At 44.9% G+C, this 22554-nt stretch overlaps 1 protein-coding gene and 1 long non-coding RNA gene across 2 annotated transcripts in view; one reads left to right on the top strand and one right to left on the bottom strand.

Annotated features, from left to right (window-relative positions):
- The window catches only part of MTFMT (mitochondrial methionyl-tRNA formyltransferase), a 21750-nt gene extending 19162 nt beyond the window's left edge, over positions 1-2588 (bottom strand). The window contains exon 1 of the mRNA XM_075535439.1: positions 2339-2588. Coding sequence (XP_075391554.1) covers positions 2339-2547 — 209 coding nt within the window. The 5' untranslated portion in view covers positions 2548-2588. The remainder of the gene's footprint in view (positions 1-2338) is intronic.
- LOC142430368 (uncharacterized) lies at positions 2169-22554 on the top strand. Its single transcript, XR_012780636.1, has 3 exons — positions 2169-2589; positions 20844-21160; positions 21453-22554. It is a non-coding gene; the product is annotated as an uncharacterized LOC142430368 (long non-coding RNA).

The following is a 22554-nucleotide window of genomic DNA, read 5'->3' as shown; positions in this document are numbered from 1 at the left end:
TGCTTCTATCTCCACAGGGAAAGAAGGACCAGACTTCAACCCAGTGCTCCAAGATGTGAATGCAACATGCCAGCGTGGAGTAGGGAACCAGTGGAGAGGACTGAGGGGCCGACCCCAATCCCAACTACATGGACAGCTGCCTCTCCCCCCAGAATTTATTTCAGAGGACAGCACTGAAACTGCAGCTCAGGGAGAGGGGCATGTCTGATGAGAGCACACAGGAGCAAATCAAAGGAGAGGAAGAGAAAGTGGAGCATATCCTGGTCCACCAAGCCTTGATGATGACATTCCTATTTAGAGCAGTCAATCCACAGAGGACCATATGGCCGGGGCCACTATGAGACATGACTTCCTTAAGTGACCCATAGGGGACAGCACTGGAGACACAGTGTGGGAGTTGGGCCCGATCTGATCCCACCACACCGAGGCAAAGCACGAAGGGCATGCAACAGAACAGCAAGGGGAACAGAGTAACAAAGTCCCCAGGGAATACTAAAAATAGACTTTGGAGCCAGGGCTTGGAACCCCATCAGACTTGACCAGAAAACACTCCTAAATGCCAACAAACAGTCCTTGAACTAACTACAAGCTTTTCTTTGTTGTTGTTGTTTTTTTTGTTGTTTTTTTTCTTTTGTTGCTTGGTTTCGCTTTGTCTTGTTTTTGTGCATGTTATTATCTCTGCAGGTCTGTCTAAAAGAGTCGGCAGGTCTGTCTAAATAAGATAGGCTGGATGAATAATCTGGAGAAAACAAAGGGACCAACAGTTCCAGGGGGACATGGGAAAGAGGGAGGTGGGGGGAAAGGAAGTGGTGTTAACAAACCCAGGGACAAGGGAGCAACAAGTGATCCAAATTGGTAGTGAGGAGGGTGTAGGAAGTCTGGTAGGGTGTGATCAAGGGTAATGTAACCAAGAGGAATTACGGAAACACAAATGAAGGGTTAGCATGACAGTGGGACAAGAGGAAAGTAATAGGAAATAAAGGAAAGACCTAGGAGGCAAAGGGATTTATAGAGGTCTAAGTAAAGGCATGTATATATGTAAATATACTTATACATGAGGCTGGGGAAATAGATCTATGTGCATATATTTATAGGTTTAGTATTAAGGTAGCAGATGGACTCAAGTACTCCCTCAATGCAAGAATACTTTGTTCTAGCAAACATATTATATGAAGCTCACCTTCCGACACAATCACTGAAGACAAAGCGGTGCATAAACTAATGTGAAGAAAGATGATGGAACACAGCTATCAAAAGATATATCATCTAGGGTCTTAAAGACTTGAAGGTAAACAAGTGGCCATCTAACTGAGAGGCAACAAAGCCCACCAGCCCATGTGATCACAAGGTGTCAAAGGCATCAGGTATCAGGCACCAAAGAACAAAAAATCCTATCATTGTGAATGAGGGGGAGTGCGGAGTGCGCCCCCAAAGCCCATCTATAGGCAACTGGAAGGGTCGCAGGGAGGAAAGGAGCCAGTCAGGGTGCAGGTAGCAACAATGAAACATACAATTTTCCTCTAGTTACTAAATGCTTCCTTCCCCCACTATCATGATCCCAACTCTACCTTACAAAGCTGGCTAGACCAGAGGATGTACACTGGTACAGATAGGAACTGGAAACACAGGGAATCCAGGACAGATGATCCCTTCAGGACCAGTGGTGAGATTGGCTATACCGGGAGGGTGGAGGGAGGGTGGGATAGAGAGGGGTAACCGATTACAGGGACGTACATAGAACCTCCTCCCTGGGGGATGGACAACAGAAAAGTGGGTCAAGGGAGACGTCGGAAGTTTAAGATATGACAAAATGATAATTTATAAATTATCAAGGGTTCATGAGGGAGCGGGAAGCGAGAAGGGAGGAGGAAATATGAGGAGCTGATGCCAGGGGCCTACGTGGAAAGCAAGTGTTTTGGGAATGATGAGGGTAACGACTGTACAAGTGTGCTTTACACAATTGATGTACGTATGGATTGTTAAAGGAGTTGTATGAGCCCCCACTAAAAATGATGTTTAAAAAAGAACGAGGATTGTTGAATATAAATTAGGAGGGCCAAGGTGGAAGTGTGGGCGACGAGAGGGGCGGGCTGGAGGTGCACTTCATAGCGTTTGGAGAACAGATTGGCTGGGCCCGGAGTGGGAGGTGCAGACAGGCGAGAGTCCACCCCAGGGCTGCCAGGGCTAACCTTCCGCTGGGAGACGCCGCGATCTGTGCCTGAGTCCGGGCGGTGCTGCTGCGTTTCTTAACTCCAACACTCTAGCGGGGCGGCGGCGGCGGCGGCTCAGAGCGGGCGCTCCCAAAGGCCCGGGCCCCCCAGTCCCCGGCCCCCAGTACCTGGCGGCGTGCAGGGCCTGCAGCGTCTCGCTGGCGAACTGGTCCGTGCCGAAGAACAACACCCGCCACGGGGGCTTCTTGCGGGCTCGGGGGCCCAGGCCGTCCTGCTCGCCCCGTCTGGCCACAGCTCGCCACTGAGGCGTCGACCTCACCCCCCGGGCGCCGCGAGCCGGGCGTGGGCCCCAGCAGCCGCGGACCAGAACCCTCATCGTCCCGACCGCCGGCGGCCCAGGCCGCGCATGCGCGCCGGGGTGAGTTGGGGGCGGTCCCTCGGCCGGGGCGGGGCCGGGACGCGGAAGTAAACCGGAAGGGCAGGTCTGAAGGCGATGGGGGCGTGGTTCGCGCACCGGCGCCATTGACCGGTGGGCGTCGCTGTGGAAGGACGTCCTGATGCCCTTGATTGGACTGTTAACGCTAATCCTTAAAGGGAACTGTTTAGGAGATAGATCCTATTTGATTGCAAACCATTGAAAAATCTCATTTGTTTAGGTAGTACAATGTCATTTTTCACAGCCATTATGGATGTCAAGTAATCATGCGAGATAGGTAGTATTAGAATTACAACTCAAATAGTCATCATCTGGATAATATTGATGGATTTACACCTTTAAACCTGGCCATTATCCTAAGGTCCGCAGTTCGAAACCGTCGGCCACTCCGCTGGAGAAAGACCGGCTCTGTACGCGTGTAACGCGCTACTGTCCCGGGACCGCAGGGCAGGTCCACCTGCGCGGTCGGGGGCGGTGAGTGGGCACAGCACGATCGACCGGGAGGTCGGCTGTAGGAAGCACTGCCCTCCAGAGCTCTCACAGCGCCTGCTTCTGCCAATCACTGGGGGTACTGGACCTGAGGGACCCGCAGGCTCTGCCTTCCTCCCTCCGCAGCTGCCTCCTACCATTAGCACTTAATTTTCGGTGGACGTTTTTTTGATTTGCAATAAAATCCCAACTCTCTCCACAAAAGAACAAAAGATCACTGAACGGCTAAAGTTTTTCCAGAATACTAAAATGATAGTATTTCTGAACCTCTTGGTAATGAGTTTGGTGTGGCGTGTGTGTGCGGGGGTGGAGGGAGGGGTGGTATCCATTCCTAAACACAGATAAATTCTCTGCTGGGGCTATTAAAAAGCACTCAGAGAAGATGAAGACTCCAGGTTTGAATGGCAGAGATGTTCCTTAGTGCTCCAGTTTCCAGAAAGTTCTCTGATGAATGGAGCATGGCTTCATATTGAATCCATGACCTTATTCTAAGGCTTGGCTCTGGGTGACAAGAGAGTCATTAACTGAAAGAAAGAACCTGGTTATTGACAAATATGGCAGCGCTGAGGTTTTGAACTTGTCGGAACTGAAGAGATGAGATGGAGCAAGTGCAGATGCTTAATAGAACCCTGGAATGCAGAATTGACCTCCATGAGGTGAGAGACCTGCTCCCCAAACGGGAGGAAGCAAAAAATGTCTTCCTCTTCCTATTCCCATTATCCCACCCAATTCCTAACTTAGAATCCTGTGGCGTGAGAAGATCGGCCACAGATTCAATTCAGGTGTGTTTTCTCTCTTGGGTGGCAAGACACCAGAAAGTTGCCTTGATATCCCTAGGAAGAGAAGTCACTGAGGGGGCCTGAGAGAACTTCCCCTCTTCTCCCTGGGAGGGTTCACAGAAGGCCTCAGAATGTCTTCCACAGAAGGAGAGGCAGATGGATCTCTTAGGTATGTGTTTGTCATCAAGTGGTTAAGGTTTAAAAAATGAAGGACAATCAGGTCTCTGGGAGAGATGGAGCAGGGATATGAGGGGAAAATTGCCAGAACTTTGGTCTGCAAAGTGGCAGATGCCTGATTCCACCAGAACTCTGGCCTGTGACAGAAGGGTCTCGGGGAGGAGAGGAGCCAGTCAGGGTGCAGTATAGTACTGATGAAACAAAACTTTCCTCTAGTTCTTTAATGCTTCCCTCCAACCCCCACTATCATGATCCCAATTCTACTTTACAAATCCGGCTAGACCAGAGGATGTACACTGGTACAGATAGGAACTGGAAACACAAGGAATCCAGGGCGGATGATCCCTTCAGGACCAGTGGTGAGAGTGGCGATACCTAGAGAATGGAAGGAGGGTGGGGTAGAAAGGGGGAAGCCATTACAGGGATCTACATATAACCTCCTCTCTGGGGGACGGACAAAAGAAAAGAGGGTGAAGGGAGACGTCGGACAGTGTAAGACATGACAAAATAATAATTTATAAATTATCAAGGGTTTGTGAGGGAGGGAGTGGGGCGGGGGGTGGATGAGGAGCTGATACCAAAGGCTCAAGTAGAAAGCAAATGTTTGGGGAATGATGATGGCAACAAATGTAGGAATGTACTTGACACAATGGATGTATGGATTGTGATGAGTTGTACGAGCCCCAATAAAATGATTAAATAACAACAACATGCATGTGAGTAAAAAACAAGCAAACCAAAACGCACTGTGGCCTGTGGAACAATGCCACATGGGAGCGAGCAGTGGCAGACGAGCTGCAGAGGCAGCCTGCATGACGCCAGATGTAGTGAAAGCCCACAAGGTGGCACTGTTGACAGCATTTCTAGTCAGTGATGTCTGTCCATCTGGCTGTCTATCTCTCTCAAACCTTTTCTTGTGAATTGGGTGGTTTACAGAGCAGATCATGTTTTACACTCAACCGTTCATACTCATTTTGTTTCATCTCAGTGGCTGCAGTCCCCACAATGTAACATCATGTATCCCACTTTCTCCCTGTTTCCTTGTTGGGCTGCCACCATCTGCTCTGAGGGAGAAAGGTGAGGCTTTCAACTCTTGCGAAGAATTACAGACACGGAAACCAGCAGGGGCAATTCTACCCTGTGCTATGGAGTCGATGTGAGTCAGAATCGCTCGACGGCTTTTGGCTTGATTTGGGTTCCGTTTCCACCTTCTTTTTTCCGTCACGCTGCTTAACTCTGCCCTTGGTAAATGTTGCCCGTTTTCATCTGAGGCATGTGTCCCTCGTTAGTGTTACTGTTGCCTTTACAAACTTGTCTAAAATCAAGCAAATACTTCTCTTGCTCCAGCAGTCAACTCTGACTAGACTGTGTTGTACCTGTCCTGTGTGGGCTTAGAAGTTTTCATCCACTAACCCCTTCTCAGTTTAGTAAATCAGGGCTGGGGCTACAGTCCCGCATCGAGCTCTTTCAGACAGAACATAAGCAGGAAGGTTGCTGTTCTATTCAGTCGACCACCCCACCCTCAGTATGGCTCCTGGGATATCTTTTCAGCCCAGGGAAGAACTTGGAGAGTCAGCGAGGCCCTACAGGAGTCCATCTTCCCAAGGGAACAACTGAAAAAGTCACATGCCCACTGAGGGACATCAGGAGCCCCAGGAAGGGATGTCAGATATGGTGCCACGGGAATCAGAAGCTACCAAAGGATATGGAAACTTCTTTGGGCTGCTGATGGTAACTGCGGTAAGCCAAGCAAAAAAAACGAATTGCCAGTGAGTCAATTATGCCTCAGGGACGGGATAGAACTGGGAAGAACTGTCCTTTGGGGCTTCTAAGGCTATTACATTTATGGGAGTAGAAAGCATTATCTTTTTCCCCCCGAGGAGGGGCTGGTGGTTTCAAACTGCTGACCTTGGAAATAGCAGCCTAACTTGTAGCCACTATGCCATCAGGCTCCTCAAGAAGACTTAGAAAGATAGAACCTAAAATCTTTAGTTTGGTCCTCGTCCCTTACTCAGGCAAAAGACAACGTTCACAGGCAAACTAATCCACAGTGGTGTTGTAAGGTCTCTCTCTCTGGGACTAGATTTCAGCCTCGGTCCTTGGCTCTGCGCGAGAAAGATTTTACACCGAAGCCGGGCTCGTGATCCAAGTGAACTTAATGAGAGTTAAAAGAAGCTTCAGGTTTTATGCGGCACCCATAGGATTCCTTTGACCATGCGGCCTGGCAGAGACTGCTCCAGGTCACTCAAGGATCTCTCTCCTCCCACGAAGACGACCAGACCACCCAAGCAAGCCAAGACCCTCTCCCTTCCGGTCCCTGCCTTTTCAAGGGTTCCCAGGGGAGGTGTGGTGAACGACCCCAGGTCAATCCCATTGGCTGAATTGCAATCACCTGGCCCAGGTGGGCTGCTCCAGGTGTAACTCCCATTCGAGCCCACAGGTGGGAAAATCCAGCTTTTTTCCTTTCCTGGCTCTCCTCGGCATGCGTAAATGGACTTCCCAATTCCCTAGGCTAAGCTACCTAACAGTGCCACCTTCACAAGGGATTGGAAGGGGACAAAAGATGGGCTTATGGATTGTGATAAGAGCTGTAAGAGCCCCCAATAAAAGTACAGGAAAAAATGATGGGCTTCTAATTAATTAATATAATTAATTAAAAGATGTAAATTATGTAGACTCACAGAATGATTCCACTTTTATTACCTGAGTTAATTTATTATTTAATGTCAATTTAAATTATAATTCCAAATTCACTAATTATATTGAATTAGTTTAGCCTAATAGTAAATTAAGGTAATTAATAAACAATTTATAATTATGTAAAATATTTTTAAATGAAAATGAATAGACACGGTAACAAAAAAGCTTGGTCACTGTAAAACATGTGTAAAAAAGGCCAATTACAAAAGGTGGCACATTGTATGTTGCAATTTTTATGAAATACCCAGAATAGGCGAATCCCTAGCGACAGGAAGTTAGCATTGATGGTCACAAAGCCTGGGGGCAGGGTTGGGAGTGACTGTTAGGCAGATAGGCAGGGATGGGATGTTCACTGACACATGCACAGAACAAAGGCGGCCTGGGTTTTTCCGGCTGGGCATTAAACCTGGATCAGCCCACCTGGGCCAGGTGATTGCAATTCAGCCAATGGGATTCACCACACCTCCCCAGGAATCCTTGAAAAGGCAGGAGCCAGGGGGAGAGAGGAGAGAGGAACTGGCGAGAGAACTTGAGAAACAACTTGAGACAGTCTTTTTTCAGAAGAAAACTTGGGAGAAAGATCTTTGCATGACCCCGAGCAGTCTCTGCCAGGCTGCATAGTCAAAAGGAATCCTGTGGGTGCTGCGTAAAACCTGAAGCTTCTTTGAACTCTCATTAAATTCACTTGAATCACGAGCCCAGCTTCGGCGTGAATTCTTTCTCTTGTGGAGCCAAGGACCGAGGTGTAACTCCAGCCCGGAGAGACAGACCTTACATGACTACTAGAGTACTCATGTGGAACTTGTACACAGACCTTAGATCCAGAGGCAGTAGTTTAAACAGAACAAGCGGGTGCTGTGTGGCTCACAGTCAGGAAAGGTGTGTGTCAGGGCTATCGCCGCTCACTGCACATATTCAGTCTATCTGCTGACCAAATCTCCTGAGAAACTAGTCTATATGACGAAGAATAAAGCATCCAGATGAGAGGCAGGCTTGTTAATCTTGGATATGCGGCTAGCACACGGTTTTACCCATTAGAAGTAAAGAAGACTTAAAGCACTTACTGATGAAGATCACAGACGACAGTCTCCGCTATGGATTACGCCTTCACAGAGGAAGCATCCGCACAGCTGGACCAATAGTTAACATCACGATCGACGGAGAAACTGCCATGGCCCAGGGTTTCCTGTCAGTTGGGTGCATCACCACTGCCAATGGAAGCATCAGCTGTGACATCAAATGACTTATTGCATTGGGCAAATCTGCTGCAGAAGACCTTTAAAAGTGTTAAAGAGCAAAAATGTCACTGTAAGATATTATCAAGTCCCCCTCTTACCTCACCAATTGAACGGCTTCAAGAGGGTACAATCTGCAACGACAAACTTACAGATAAGAGATAAAAGGAGAGATACCGTTGGGGCACCAGGCACCCTGCAGTATGGACACTCCAGGTCCCAGAACTTTATTTGACACAGGTTTAAATACGCTCCCTGCACATAGCTGCAACGCTTGACAGGTTACATAAAGGGACTGCTGACAATTATTTGAGGGTACACAGAGAAGCAGTAATACATCAGCCAAGGTGTTCACAGGCAGGAGGGGGCAGACTCATGTTTGCAGAGTGCTACTTCTGCAGCGTTTGCCAGGGAGCAAAATGTCTGTTTTATCTCAGGTGGAGAGGCAGGCCAGCTGTTGCTTCACCAACTCCCGCAGGTGAACCATGAGCATCTCCCACGGACCTTACACCGTGGGAGATGGAGTGCTGTCCTGTTTGAGAGCTAAAATGCGCCTAACTCAACTGGTCTCTCCGCCCCCTCTCTCTCGGCTCCCTCGCCCCTGTTTCCCTTTCCCCTTGTCCTCCTTCCTTTCCCCCTCTCTCCACATGGACCACCAAGCGGGGCTGAGAGAACATTGATCTTAAGAAATCCCAAGATGATGGAAACTGCGTTTGGGATCCAGGTCCGTCTCTCACCTGGAGAAAGGGCTGTGCGTTTATGTTTCTGCAGAATAAAACTGATGGGCTCCCCTTAGAAGAACACAACCACGTGTAGAAAAGACGGCCGTGAAGGACACGAAGCAACCCCAAAAGCCTCACCACAATTCCTTTTTCAGGTTAATGACATCCTGAAGAGAGGGGCTATTTGTTTATATTTTCACAGGCAAAGGAGATAGGTGGATTTCTCTTCAGCCAGCAAGGCCCAGATAAAAGCAAGGAAGCTGATGTGTGACCTGACCCTGTTCTGCTTACGGAAGTTATTCAAAACGTCAAGAAGACCTCACAGATTCCTGAGAATGGCGATTGGTGACTGCTGAGCGAGTTCTTCCATTGCTGACGCTGTCTGAGGGGCACTCTGGGACTCTCAAAACTGAACACTTTATACAATAGTGACTGGACTATCACTACAGACTGTTGTTTTGCTGAAAGATCAAGATTTTGGACGTGTCAATGCTATAATGTGATTGGAATGTAACTGATTTCTTACCTATATAATGTAACAAACATTACATAATTGGGCCTTGAAAAAAAAATTTTTTTAAAGTAAAATGCACCTAACTCAAGCTCTGATATTTTCAAGTGCTTTAAGTGCATGTAAAAGTTAGACAATGAAAAGGGAAGATCAAAGAATAATTTATTCATTTGAATTACGGTGTTGGCAAAGAATATTAAATATACTGGTGTATAAGCTAAGTTTTTCAGCACATTTTACATCCAGTTTTTGTGGTAAAATTGGGTGCCTTGGCTGAGACTCGGGTCGGCTTACATACAGTATATACTCAAGTATATACGGCACTACAGAATGATAGATGCACAGGCAGAATGCTTCTTTAGAAGCTTCGATGGCAAGACTTCATCTTGTGTACTTTGGGTTTGTTATCCAGAGGGACCAGTCTCTGGGGAGGGACGTCGTGTTTGCTAAGTGGAGAGTCAGCAAAAATGAAGAAGACTCTTGACAAATGGGTTCCAACACAGCAGTGTTTGTGAGGCTGGCACAAGACCCGGCAGTGTTCTGTTCTGTTGCACATAGGGTCTCTCTGAACCAACTGGATAGCACCTGCTGGCAACACCTTGAGGGGTGGGATTTCTTGTGGGGGGGGTTGATACAAATGTTCTGAAAGTATTGATAGAAAGAACTCTCTTCTTTGATTGAGAATATAATTCATATACCATGCAATATACAATACCCGTTTAAGGACTACACAGCAATGCGTTGTGTATATTCGTCAAGTTTTGCCTCCATCACCACAGTCAATTGCAAAGCATTTTCATTACCGAAGAAAAGAAATCCTATTTCCCTTAACCACCCAAACCCCTAGCCCCAAGTGGCCATTAACTTACTTGCTGTCTCAATAAAATTGCCTTTCTGGACATTTCCTAGAAACAGAAGCATGCAATATATGATCTTTTGTGACTGGCTTCTTTCATTTAACATAATACTTCGAGAAGTGGGCCTATTCTTCATTCCGTCATGTTGATGAATAACATTCCATTGTATGAATACACTACATTTCATGTTTCCATTCATAAGTTTATGGCAGTGGATTTCTTCGATTTTTTGGCTATTATGAATAGTGCTGTGAAGAGCATGCCAAGTGTGTGTGTGAACATGTGTTTTCAGTGCTCTTGAGTATGTGCCTAGAAATAGAATTGTTGGTTTGTGGTAACTTTATAGTTACAGTCTCGAGGGACACTGCAAACTCATTTTCCAGTGACTGCGCCTTCATCATTCCATCAGCAGGTATGAGAGTATCCCCGGTGCTCTAACTATGGGTACCGCAGGGAGCAGACTCATGAGTTCAGGCTCTGAGTGGGAGCTGACCTTGCCACTGTCTGTAGACACCTGGCAGAGAATACAGGGCACACGTAAATAGCTGGATGCAGGTCCTCTTTCCTAGAAGCAGATAATCCTGTGACTGTGGCGAGCTGGCCCAAGGTCTGCTGCTGCAGAATCCATTGTACAGCTGCCAGTATAACCAATGTTTGTCTTACCATGCTGGTTTTTGTTATTTTGAATGTCCTCTTGGGCCAGGAAGAGGCCTAGGTGTGGTATGTAATTGGCTGCTAACTAGCAGGCTGATGATTCAAACCCGCCCAGCTGCTCTCTGACAGAAAAGGCCTGGGAACTACTTCCATAGCGACCCCAGATAAGCAAAGCCTGTGGAGCAGTTCGACTTTATGACCCGTAGGTTGCCAGGAATCTGGGGCTGTTTCAGGGCAGCTCACAACATTTTGTTTGGCATATGATAACGGCTTTTTTTCCCCTCCTGCTTGTTCCACCTCTAACCCTTCATTTTAGCAGGCTGTCGCTACTGACACTGAAAGGCCACCGTCTCTTAACCTACGTACTCAAAGAGCTCCCAAGCTTGATCTCTCTCTGAACTTTGCTGAAACTTTCTCCTTGACTGATATTTGATGATCACTCAAAATTCACATAAAGAAGAATATTGTGTGCTTCAGATCACCCAAAGTTCAAAAGCAAGGACCTCAAAATACTTGCCCATGATGGCGCACCCTGTTAGAATCTAGTGGTGGTTGTGAAGTGCCTGTGAGTTGGTTCTGACAGCAGAAGGAAGTGCCACCCGGTGCCACGGCTCCCCACAATCACTGCTATAAGCCCATGGTTGCAGCCACTGTGTCAACCCATCTCGTTGAGGACGTCCCTCTGTTTCACTGCCCCTACACTTTACCAAGCGGAAGGTCTTCAGTGGAAGACTTAATCCAAATGAATCAATCAGTACTCAAACGACAGCTTGCACTGGCAAATCTGCTGCACAAGATCCTTCAAGGTGTTGAGAAGCAAGGATGCTACTTTGAGGATTTGGTGTGCCCAACCTAAGCCATGGTATTTTCACTCATCTCACACCCATGTGAAAATTGTACATTGAACCAGCAAGACCAAAGACAAGTCGAGGCGCTTGAATTATGATGTAGGTGAAGAATGTGAGGAGTGCCATGGACTGCCAAATGAACAAACAAATCTGTATCGGAAGAAGTACAACCAAAACGCTTCTTAGAGGCAAACACGGAGAGACTTTGTTTCACACACCTTGGCCATGTTATCAGGAGAGACCAGTCCCTAGAGAAGGGCGTCACGTTTGGTAAAGTAGAAGGGAGTGAGAAAAAGGAAGACCTTCCACAAGCTGGATTGGCAGAGTGGCTGCAACCCTGGGCTCCAACCTGAACAATTGTGGGGCTGGCCCCAGACGGGCGGTGTGTTCTTCTGCCGTTCATCAGGTCCCTGCAAAGGAGCACCAACTCAGTGGCATACAATGACAACAACAGCAACAGATGCATTTAAAGACAATGTGCTCAAAAAGTGCCACTTCTTTCAAATGAGTTCAGAGTCACAAGAAAGACTCCCCCAAAATACTGCGTCTAAATTTATTTATTATAGTTACTAGATAGCTGTAAATAATTCAACCTTATTTGTAAATAGAGCCTTTAAGAGAATCTGGAATGATTAATTGAAAATATGATGCATTGCCCGCCTTCTTTGTAGCAATCTTCAGAATAATGCTTGGGTCTTCCTCACACTGAGGGGCTTTACTTCCCATGGCATGGGCAATATTTGCATGAAATTAATAAAACTTGCTTCGCTTCCCACTTCCCGTATTTGGAGAAAACAAATGTGTTACCAGGACCGGCTGGGAAGGTGAGATTTAGAGGCGAGTTTCTTCTGTTGTTGTTGTTGTGAGTGCTGTCGAGTAGGTTCTGACTCAGCAAGCAAAGAACTAAACAAAACACCCGCCCCCCTGCTCATCCTCAACTGCTCTGAGGTTTGAGCCACTGCGCAATCACCGTGTCAGTTGACCCTGTTGAAGCTCTTGTTCACGGCCCTTCTGCTCTCCAAACACGATGATGTCCTTCTCCAGGGACTGGTCTCTCCTGGTAACATGGCCCAGGTATGTGAGGCGAAGTCTCACGACCCTCACCTCTAAGATGCATTCTGGCTGAACTTCTTCCAAGACGGGTCTGTTTGTTCTTTTGGCAGCCTGCAGCAATGCTTCTTGGGTCTTCCTGATTCAAGGTCCAATTTTCACATGCATATGAAGCGACTGAAGAGACCATGGCCTGGGCCAGGTGCACGTTAGTCCTCAAAACATCTAATCTTTGCTACTTAACACTTCAGAAAGATCTGTGCCGCAGATTTACCCCATATCATGTGTCCTTTGATTGCTTGACTGCTGCTTCCATGAGCATTGATTGTGGAGCCAGATGAAATCCTTGACCACTTCCACCTGTTCTCCATTTATTATGACGTTATCTATGGGTCCAGTTATGAGGAATTGGACTTTTCTACATTGAGTTGTAATCCATACTGAAGTCTGCGATCCTTGGTCTTTATCGGTAGGTGCTTCAAGTCTTCCTCTCTTTTAGCCAGCAAGGTTGTGTCATCTGCATGCCACAGGTTGTTCTCTCAATGGGGTTTAAACCTCTCGTGGATAAGGAAGTAGGACTGCACTTCCTTCCTGTAATTCACAAAGTCCTCTCAGGAAGTGGCCGAGGAGTCTTAGCTTGGCAATCGTAAAGGTTGCCCTTCTAGACTGGCCAGAAACATCAGTACAATTATGGATCTGAAGATGCTTGGGAAGTGCTGAGAAATTTCTGATGAGGTTCATTGAAAGGTTAGTCTCTGGCCGCAAAGCGGACTCCCTGGTAAGGTCAGCAGGAAGCATCTCTGGCCCAATGGGAAAAATGGGAACAACCTTGGACCTTATGGAGTCAGCTCAAAAGTTAAGTCTCTGACTCTAACCCTAATCCTGGTGACCTTTAGCTACAAGGTCTTTGTGCATTTACTAATGCCGCCTGTTGCCCGTTTGCATTAAAACATGACACGTAAAAGAATACATATGATCCAGGCTCAGAAATGCATGAAATCATTTTCTTCATAGGAGCTGTCATACAACTTTTTGGAAAACGTTCCCAAATGTAGGGATAATGACAAATTATCCATATCCTGTAGGGACGCAAATGTGCATCCAGCTGCGGAGCGGCAGTCGTATCCATGATGTCCTACGTAATGAGTTCTCCATTCATTAGAAAATGTAAAAAGTGAACGGGTAGGCAACACACTGAATTAATGCAAAGAGACAGTTATTTTCTTCAGTGAGGTAGCTATCTTTAAATTATCTGAGCCAAAAGGAGAGATTTGAAAGGAACCTTGTCCAGGACAGAACTCTTTGGGGGCGGGGCATGATTTAATCCCAACTTCCTTATGGAAAGAAATCAAGATTCCTTAAAGAAGGCTCAATCCATTTTCTGATAGATTTGAAGAAATTAAGACTTGTTCTAGAAAAATAGTTACCCACCTACATAACTGATATCCATTAAGTCTAGTGACCTTTTAACTAAGCGCTCTTAAAAAATCTATTGTTAATTAACCAACCATGCTTACTTAATCAAGTTGTTTTGACTTCCTCAAGCACATTGAGGTACTTACCTTCAAAGTAAGGTCATGAGCAAGCAAACAAACAAACAAAAAGAATGAGCAAGCTCTAAGTGCCTCACATAAAAGGGGCTTCAAAAAGTTTGTGGAAGAAATTGAATTAAAAAGCCATGGCACTTTCCACCTGCCAAAGCTGGAAGTGATGTACAGAAAAAAACAGTCAGAGAAGGAAATTAAAATATTTTCCATGAAAAAGAGAGGTTGAAAAGTGACAAACTGTACCCTATCAAAGGCAGAACCCTTTTGAGACCCAGAAAAGCAAGTTCTGGCTCTCACAGGTCTCACTGAAAATGAAAAGGAAGTTTCCTAGACTTTGGTTCCATTCAATTCTTGGACTCTGATTTAGCCAGGGACTAAGGAAGCTACTTATTTGGCTATCCTATAACCAAGAGCCAGAGGTCAAAGACAGAGAAATAATAAAAGATCATAAATAAAGGTCAGTGACATAGAAAGTCTCCGTGCTGGAGATATGATGAAAGGATGAAGGTGGTGGCCGCAGGAGGTCTTTTCTCCGAGAAAGTACATGCTGTTTCATTGGTTTACACCCATTTCTGCTCAGTCTTCCCACACTTTGGGAACGTTCCCGAAATGCCTCGAGCTCATGTGTGTACTGGAAAAAACACATTTGATCATTGAGATGATTGTACTTCAGCGAGCAAAACGGTGGCCGCGCCTTGGACAGTGGTCCTCCCGCTCCTACCCTACTGCAGAGGAAGGCATCCAGCCAGCGCTCAAAGCCCAGTCACTCTGCACATAATTCACGTGCTTCTTCCAAAAAGACTCTGTGTGGCCCTGGGTGACATCACCAGGAGCGGAACTGAGGGCACAGGTGGCACTGGCAGAGGGACGGCCCTGTAACGTCTTTGTGCCATGTTTCAACAGGGATTTAGTATTTCTATAAAAATAGTCCCATAGGCAGTTATAACAACAAACAGCATTTCTGTGAGCCCAGTTTCCATGTGAAGCTACACCTGCAAGGCCTGAGTTCTCTGCTAACTTACTCTGTGCGCACTCTGAGGGCCTCTGTGGGAGCCCTGGGGCAGAGTGGGTTCCCCTTGGGCTGCAAACCACAAAGTCAGCAGCCTCAATGCAGCAGCCACCCCAAGGGAAAGAGGCGAGCTTTCTGCTCCCCTAAAGATTTATAGCCCTGGAAATCCACCACAGCGTCACTATGAGTCAGAAATGACTCATCGGCAGAGGGCTGGTTTGTTTGGGAATGCCTTCTATCAGAGCTGTCACCATTACCCAGTTACAATGACTGTTCTAATCACAGGTGGGTTTCATGTGTCCCAGCTACAAGCAGCTGCTTTGTTGTTGCCTTTGTCCTTCTTCTTCTTTTTTTTAAATCATTTTATTGGGGGCTCATACAACCCTTATCACAATCCATACATCCATCCATTGTGTCAAGCACATTTGTACATTTGTTGCCATCATCATTCTCAAAACATTTGCTTTCTACTTGAGCCCTTGGTATTAGCTCTTCATTTTTCCCCTCTCTCCCCACAACCCCCCTCATAAACCCTTGATAATTTATAAAATATTACTATTTTGTCATGTCTTACACTATCTGATGTCTCCCTTCACCCACTTTTCTGTTGTCCACCCCCCAGGGAGGGGTTATATGTAGATCCTTGTAATCAGTTCCCCCTTTCTACCCTACCTTCCCTCCACCCTTCCGGTATCGCCGCTCTCACCACTGGTCCTGAAGGGTTCATCTGCCCTGGATTCCCTGTGTTTCCAGTTCCTATCTGTACCAGTGTACATGGTCTAGTCTAGCCAGATTTGTAAGGTAGAATTGTGATCATGATAGTGAAAGGGAGGAAGCATTTAAGAACTAGAGGAAAATTGTATGTTTCATCATTGCTATTCTGCACCCTGACTGGCTCATCTCCTCCCCAAAACCCTTCTTTAAGGGGATGTCCAGTTGCCTACAGATGGGCTTTGGGTCCCCACTCCATACTCTCCTCCCCCTCATTCACAATGACATGATTTTTTTGTTCTTTGATGCCTGATACCTGATCCCTTTGTCACCTCTTGATCACACCGGCTGGAGTGCATCTTCCATGTGGGCTTTATTGCTTCTGAGCTAGATGGCTGCTTGTTTATCTTCAAGCTTCTAAGACCCCAGATGCCTTATCTTTCGATAGCCGGGCATCATCAGCTTTTCTTCAACACATTTGCCTATGGACCCGCTTTGTCTTCAGCGATCGTGTCCGGAAGGTGAGCACCATGGAATGCCAGTTTAATAGAACAAAGTATTCTTGCATTGCGGGAGTACTTGAATAGAGGCCCAATGTCCATCTGCTACCTTAATACTAAACCTATAACAATATGTACATAAATCTATTTCCCCATCATCATATATAAATATATTTACATATGTACATGCGTATAATTAGACCTCTATAAATGCCCTTTGCCTCCTAGTTCTTTCCTCTATTTCCTTTTACTTTCTTCTTGTCCCACTAGCATGCTCAGCCTTCATTTGGGTTTCAGTAATTCCTCTCTGCCTTTGATCAAGCCCTACCAGGCCTCTTACACCCTCCTCGCCATAGATTTTGGATCACTTGTTGTTCCCTTGTCCCTGGGTTTGTTAACACCACTTCCTTTCCCCAACCTGCCCCGCTCCATGTCTCCCTCCACCCCACCAACCATCAGTCCCCTGGTTTTCTCCTCCAGATTGTTTATCCCACCTGTCTTATCTAGATAGATCTGCAGAGACAATATATGCACAAAAACAAGACAGAACAAAACAACAAAAGAAAACAACAGCAACAAAAAACCAATGGTGCAAAAAAAGAAAAGCCTGTAAATAGTTCAAGGTCTGTTTGTTGACTTTTAGAAGTGTTTTCTGGTCGAGTCTGATGGGGTGCCATGCTCTATTTTTGGTATTCCCTCAGAACTTCATTGCTCTGCTCCCCTTGCTGTTCTGTTGCATGCCCTTAGTGTTTTGCCTTGGTGTGGTGGGGTCAGACAGGGCACAATTCCCACACTGTGTCTCCAGTGTTGTCCTCGGTAGGGCTATGGGTCAGTGAGGGATGTCTTATCTCATAGTGGGGCCAGCCATATGGTCCTCTGTGTGCACTGGCTGCTCTGAGCAGGGATATTGTCCTCAAGACTTGGTGGCCAGGATGAGCTCCAATCTCTCTTCCTCCCCCTTCATTTGCTCCCGTGTGCTCTGATCAGACATGTCCCTCTCCCTGAATTGTAACTTCAGTGCTGTCCTCTGAAGTGAATTCTTCTGGGGGAAGGGTGGCTGTCCACATATTTGGGATTGGAGCCGACCTGCCTTTGTTCTTATAGTTGCTTATTTTACCAAATTTTCTGGTGTCTTAGCTAAAATACCATGGTAATAATAACCTATATCAATAATTTTTAAAGCAGTAGTAAAGGAAAAAAGGAGAATCTTTAAAAAGCCTTCTCAGATACTAGTAATGTTGTAACTAGTAATGTTGTCATTCAATGGAGAACAATTTTACAAAACAAGTGTGGTATTAATATCCATGTAATCTAAAAAGTACTACTCTTAAACAATCTAGAACTATATTTATCCCATGGTATTCTGTGATTACAATGGTATGATCTGCTATGGGAGGAAGCTCGTGGTGGGGCATGACTCCATGGGTGATCACGCAGGGTGACAGCAGTCCTAGTGACATAATTAGTGTTCCTTCTGTTGTGTGTGTGTGGGGGGGGGGGATAATAAAGAGGTTTATCTACAAGAGCAATTGAATATTGAGAAAACATCCCAGCCAAGTCCAGGTCAAGTCCATAAGTTCGATATTAGCCCAGATGTCTGATCCTAATCCATAAAGTCCTCTTCAAACTCATGAAACACATGCAATGATGCCAAATGTAGGAGGATCACAAGCCAGTGGGTTGGAAATCTTCTGAATCCAGAAGTGTTGTAAGCATCTCAGTGCTGGCAGGGGTCTCTATGTGGCTTCTCCAGCTCCAGAGGTCAGGTTGCACCAGGGTAGGTCCATGTGGCTGCACCAGCTCTCAGGGCATACCACCAGGTGTCTTGTCAGTAAAGCGTCTCTCAGGGAATTAGCTGAGAGAGAGAGAGAGACTGTCTCCTGCCTCCAAGGAGGAAATCCAGGAGTTCCCAGAATTCTCAGGAGAAGGTCATGCCCACACAGAGGCCTCATTGGCTATGATCTGATTGACAGACTAGACTCCACCCCTTCACTCTTAGTCCTCTCAAGTCCCAAATTGACACCAGATTATGTAACTATCACAATTATTATTTGTATCCTTCCATGAAGTGTCAGGTAAGTAGCATAACATGCTTATTGTCATTGAGGAAAACAAGAGACCTCGAGAGTGGAGGTGAAGGAAGGTATAGGAGACTTTTTTTTTAAGATCATTATATTGGGGGCTCTTACAGCTCTTTAAAAAATATTTTTATTGGGAGCTCATACAACTCTTATCACAATCGATCCATTGGGTCAAGCACATTTGTACAATTGTTGCCATCATCATTCTCGAAACATTTTCTTTCTACTTGAGCCCTTGGTATCAGCTTCTCACTTTTCCCCCTCCTCCCCCCACTCTCCCTCCTTCATGTACCCTTGATAATTTTTTTTCATGTCTCACACTTTTTTGTTGTCCATCCCCCTTCCTTCTATCTTCCGATGCTTCCTGCAGCCTTCAATATCTGCCCACAGTATCCTTCAATATTGCGATTGAGGCATGGATGTTTTCTTCAGTTCTTGCAGCTTCAGAGCAAGCCTGTGCTCTCCTTTAGATTTTCAAAGTCTAGTTCTTTACACACTTTGATTTTGTCTTCTCACGCTACCCTTTACACTTCTGTTTCACTATCTCTTCTAATATGTGGTTTGGTTTGATGTCGTTAGTTTGATTTCTGTGCATTCCACTTGGTGAGGTCCCCCATCACCATTTATGTTGTTGAAAAAAAGTATTTCCAATGAACAGGTTGTTGGTCTTGCAAAATTCTATCATGCAATCTCTGGCCTCATTTCTATCACCGAGGCCACATTTTCCCATGGCAGAGCCTTCTTTGTTTCCAGTTTTGCACTCTAGTCATAAGAAATTATTAGTAAATCTTGATTGCATGATTGCTCCATTTCAGACCACAGAAGTTGGTAAAAATCTTCGATCTCTTCAACCTTGGCATTAATGGTTGGTTCATAATAGTTGTAATAGCTGGTATTTCCTGTAGGAGAATGGGTATCATCCCACCACTGATCAGGATTGATCTTGATATGCTCTTTATGACAATGAATGTGGTACTATTACTCTTCAATTCATTATTCGCAGCCAGGTACAGATTACCCAATAAGCCAGGTGCTTAGGACATCAGCAACGCAGAGGCACCAGTTGTTCCAAGTAAAGGCTCACAGATGCCAAGCACACAGACACAGGGGAAAAGGAGCGGCACAGTAGGAGGGAACTGGCAGGGGACTAAGTGAAACTGATACCAGTCCCGTTGTGTAGAATGTGCTGGCCAGAAACATGTGGGATCCCGAGGGTGGCCAGGTGCAAGGTTGTCTTAGCTACACTTCATTATTTTCACATACCTTCATTGTTATCTGTCTCCTAAGGGACTGGTCTCTCCTAATAGCAGGTCTCACCATCCACGCTCCTATTGAGCACTCTGACTGTACTTGTTTCGCTTCTCAGACTTTTGGCTAAGATCACGTGTAGTCCCTGACTGCACTTGTTCCCAAGCAGATTTAACTTGTTAGCATTTACATATAGCTCTGCCCTAAGTTTTGTTAATGATATTTATAATTTTAAATATTTATTGCTTCAAAATGTGTTTGGCATACACAAAGATGCAATCTAACATACATTTAACATAATACAACCACAGGTAATAATTTAATATAATACTAATAGAGCGAATGTCAAGAGTATTAGAAATATTAATAGTTTAATGTAGAATTAATAGTTAATTTATATATCAAGCGTTTTTATGGTTTACTACATGGGATAAAGTACCTAATAATCTATAAACCAAAAAAACAAACTCAGTGTCATCGAGTCAATGCTGACTCATAGCAAACCCAGTGGTATCTGAGACTGTAAACTGTTTATGGGAGTAGAAGGCCCATCTTTCTCTCGTGAAACTGCTGGAGGTTTTGAACTGCCGACCGTTTGGATTGGAGCCCAACTCAAAACCACTCCACCAATATTAATGTATACATACTAATAAATGATGGGTTAGGCATAGGAAGGGGACTTAAAGTTCCATATTAACTGTGCAAAATGTGTTTCTGTATTGTAACAGTGAGTGCGTTTCTAAATTTGTCTTCCAAGAAATCAACAAAGTATTTATCAGAATATTATTGTATTTCTATTTTATCAGAATATTCATGTATCTCCTGGTAAAACAGTTGAACCATTCCTCATAAGAAATTAAATTGACTATTTAGATAATAAAAATTACATAAATGGTTTTATTTTCCATCTCCCTTCAGATTTTCTTTTAAGAAATTGATTGACATTGTTCCAATTCATCAAGCAAACTTGCTTGTGGAGAAGTAGTGCTATCACTACATCAATTATCTACATATCTCTGAATAGGAGGGACACCCAACAATTTCACAAAGAACTAAAATGTATGCTTTATCAATTTTGGATATGACAGTAATTTGACATTTCCTTTTCTTTTCTGAAGGACTGGATATCACTTCACACTCAGTTCTCTCTTGTGGGCCACACGGGAAAACACCAGGGACATGATAATCACGTGACGAGTGACAGACCAGGTCCTGCCCTGCACAAAGTGAACCCAAGCAGGCATTCCCAATGCGCACACCCTGGTGTTTGCATCGCACTCTGCAATTGCGCTCATCCCCTCAGGTGTCAGCAGTCGTCTGAGGAACTGTGCAGACAAGGCCTCCAAAGGTGAAAAGACACAAGTCTTCAAGTATCAAGGCAAGATGAAAAGCAAGTTCATGGAGAGGCGTGATACATTTACCACCAGTCATCAGGGTAACACAAGAATTTAATTATTTCCTACTGCCTTTAAATATTCTTCCTCTCTGGAAATGATGATGGCAACATATGTGCAAATGGGCTTCATACAATTGATGTATGGATTGTTAGAAGAGCTGGAAGAGCCTCTAACAAAATTATTTATTAAAATTTAAATATATATATATATATATTCTTTCTTTGACTCTCAGACCTGAAGAATGAAATTAAATGTGCCAAATCCATTTTTAAATTTATGAGTTTTCACAATAGTTCAGAAATTTTACTTATTTTTAAAATTTATTTACAGTTATTTGAATGTATTCACCATGGGAGAAGCAGATTTAAAAGTCACATAATTATATATCCAGGTAAAACAAAATGGCAACAAGAAGAACACAAAATGAAAGCTGGTAAAAGATAAGAAAAGAAAAAGATTTGTGAATCTCTAAGGTAAATTCTAAAATTAACTTCCTTTTAAAAGCATAATGAATCAAAAGAGACTTCCATTGAATGCTCAGGTTTAATGGGTACAAATCATTGTACTAGTACTATTAGTCCTGAAATTACTAATAGCAGCATAACAAAATTGTTCCAAATTCTGCATCCAATCCTTGCTTTACTTTTAAAAAATTAATAATAGCAAGAAAAAGTTTTATAAAAAACGATTTTAGAATCTGAAAGCGTTACATCTGCAGACCCCATAAATACAGATCTTGTTTTGTGGAATAATTTTTCTTCTAATGATGTAAATTGTTGGATCAAAAGGCATGATTGTGAGATAGTTGATTTTATTGTGCCAACCTAGCCGATAAACACGTGGGGTTAATTGAAAAGCAGAGAGATAAATGACTCAGTGAGCCTCAACTTTCTAGTTCTCGGGTCTCTTGCTTTGTGATGGTCAGACCAGGGTGTAGCTGCCTTAGCCAGTTCCCTGCTTTAGCTGGCAAGGCTCACTTCCTGCAAGACATCCCTGAGGAGAAGCCACATGGACCTACCCTGATGCAGCCCTGGGTGCTGGAGCACCTGTGTGGAGACCCCTGCCAGTGCTGAGATGCTTACACATTCACTGACTCGGCTTTCCTCCTGCAGTCGGCATCATAGTGTGTGTTTTGTGAAATGGAGGAGGACTTCGTGGATCGGTGTCGGACATATGGGCTAATGTTGGACTTGTGGGCTTGGGCAGCACTAGGTTTGGATGCTTTCTTAATGTACACTTACCCTTTATATAAAACTCTCTTTTATACATATGAGTTTCTGTGGCTTTGTTTCTCTAATGTACCCAGACTAACACAAGTGTCAACATCACAGTGGACCATTTGAAATGGTACTGAAGGAAGCATTCTAAGCTGCACTGGAGGCATTTGTAAAAAACAAGCCTGTGAGAATTGACAGGATACCAATTAAGATGT

Source organism: Tenrec ecaudatus, chromosome 17 (assembly GCF_050624435.1).
Source record: "Tenrec ecaudatus isolate mTenEca1 chromosome 17, mTenEca1.hap1, whole genome shotgun sequence".
Taxonomy (NCBI): Eukaryota; Metazoa; Chordata; class Mammalia; order Afrosoricida; family Tenrecidae; genus Tenrec; species Tenrec ecaudatus.
This window is presented reverse-complemented; position numbering and strand designations above follow the sequence as displayed.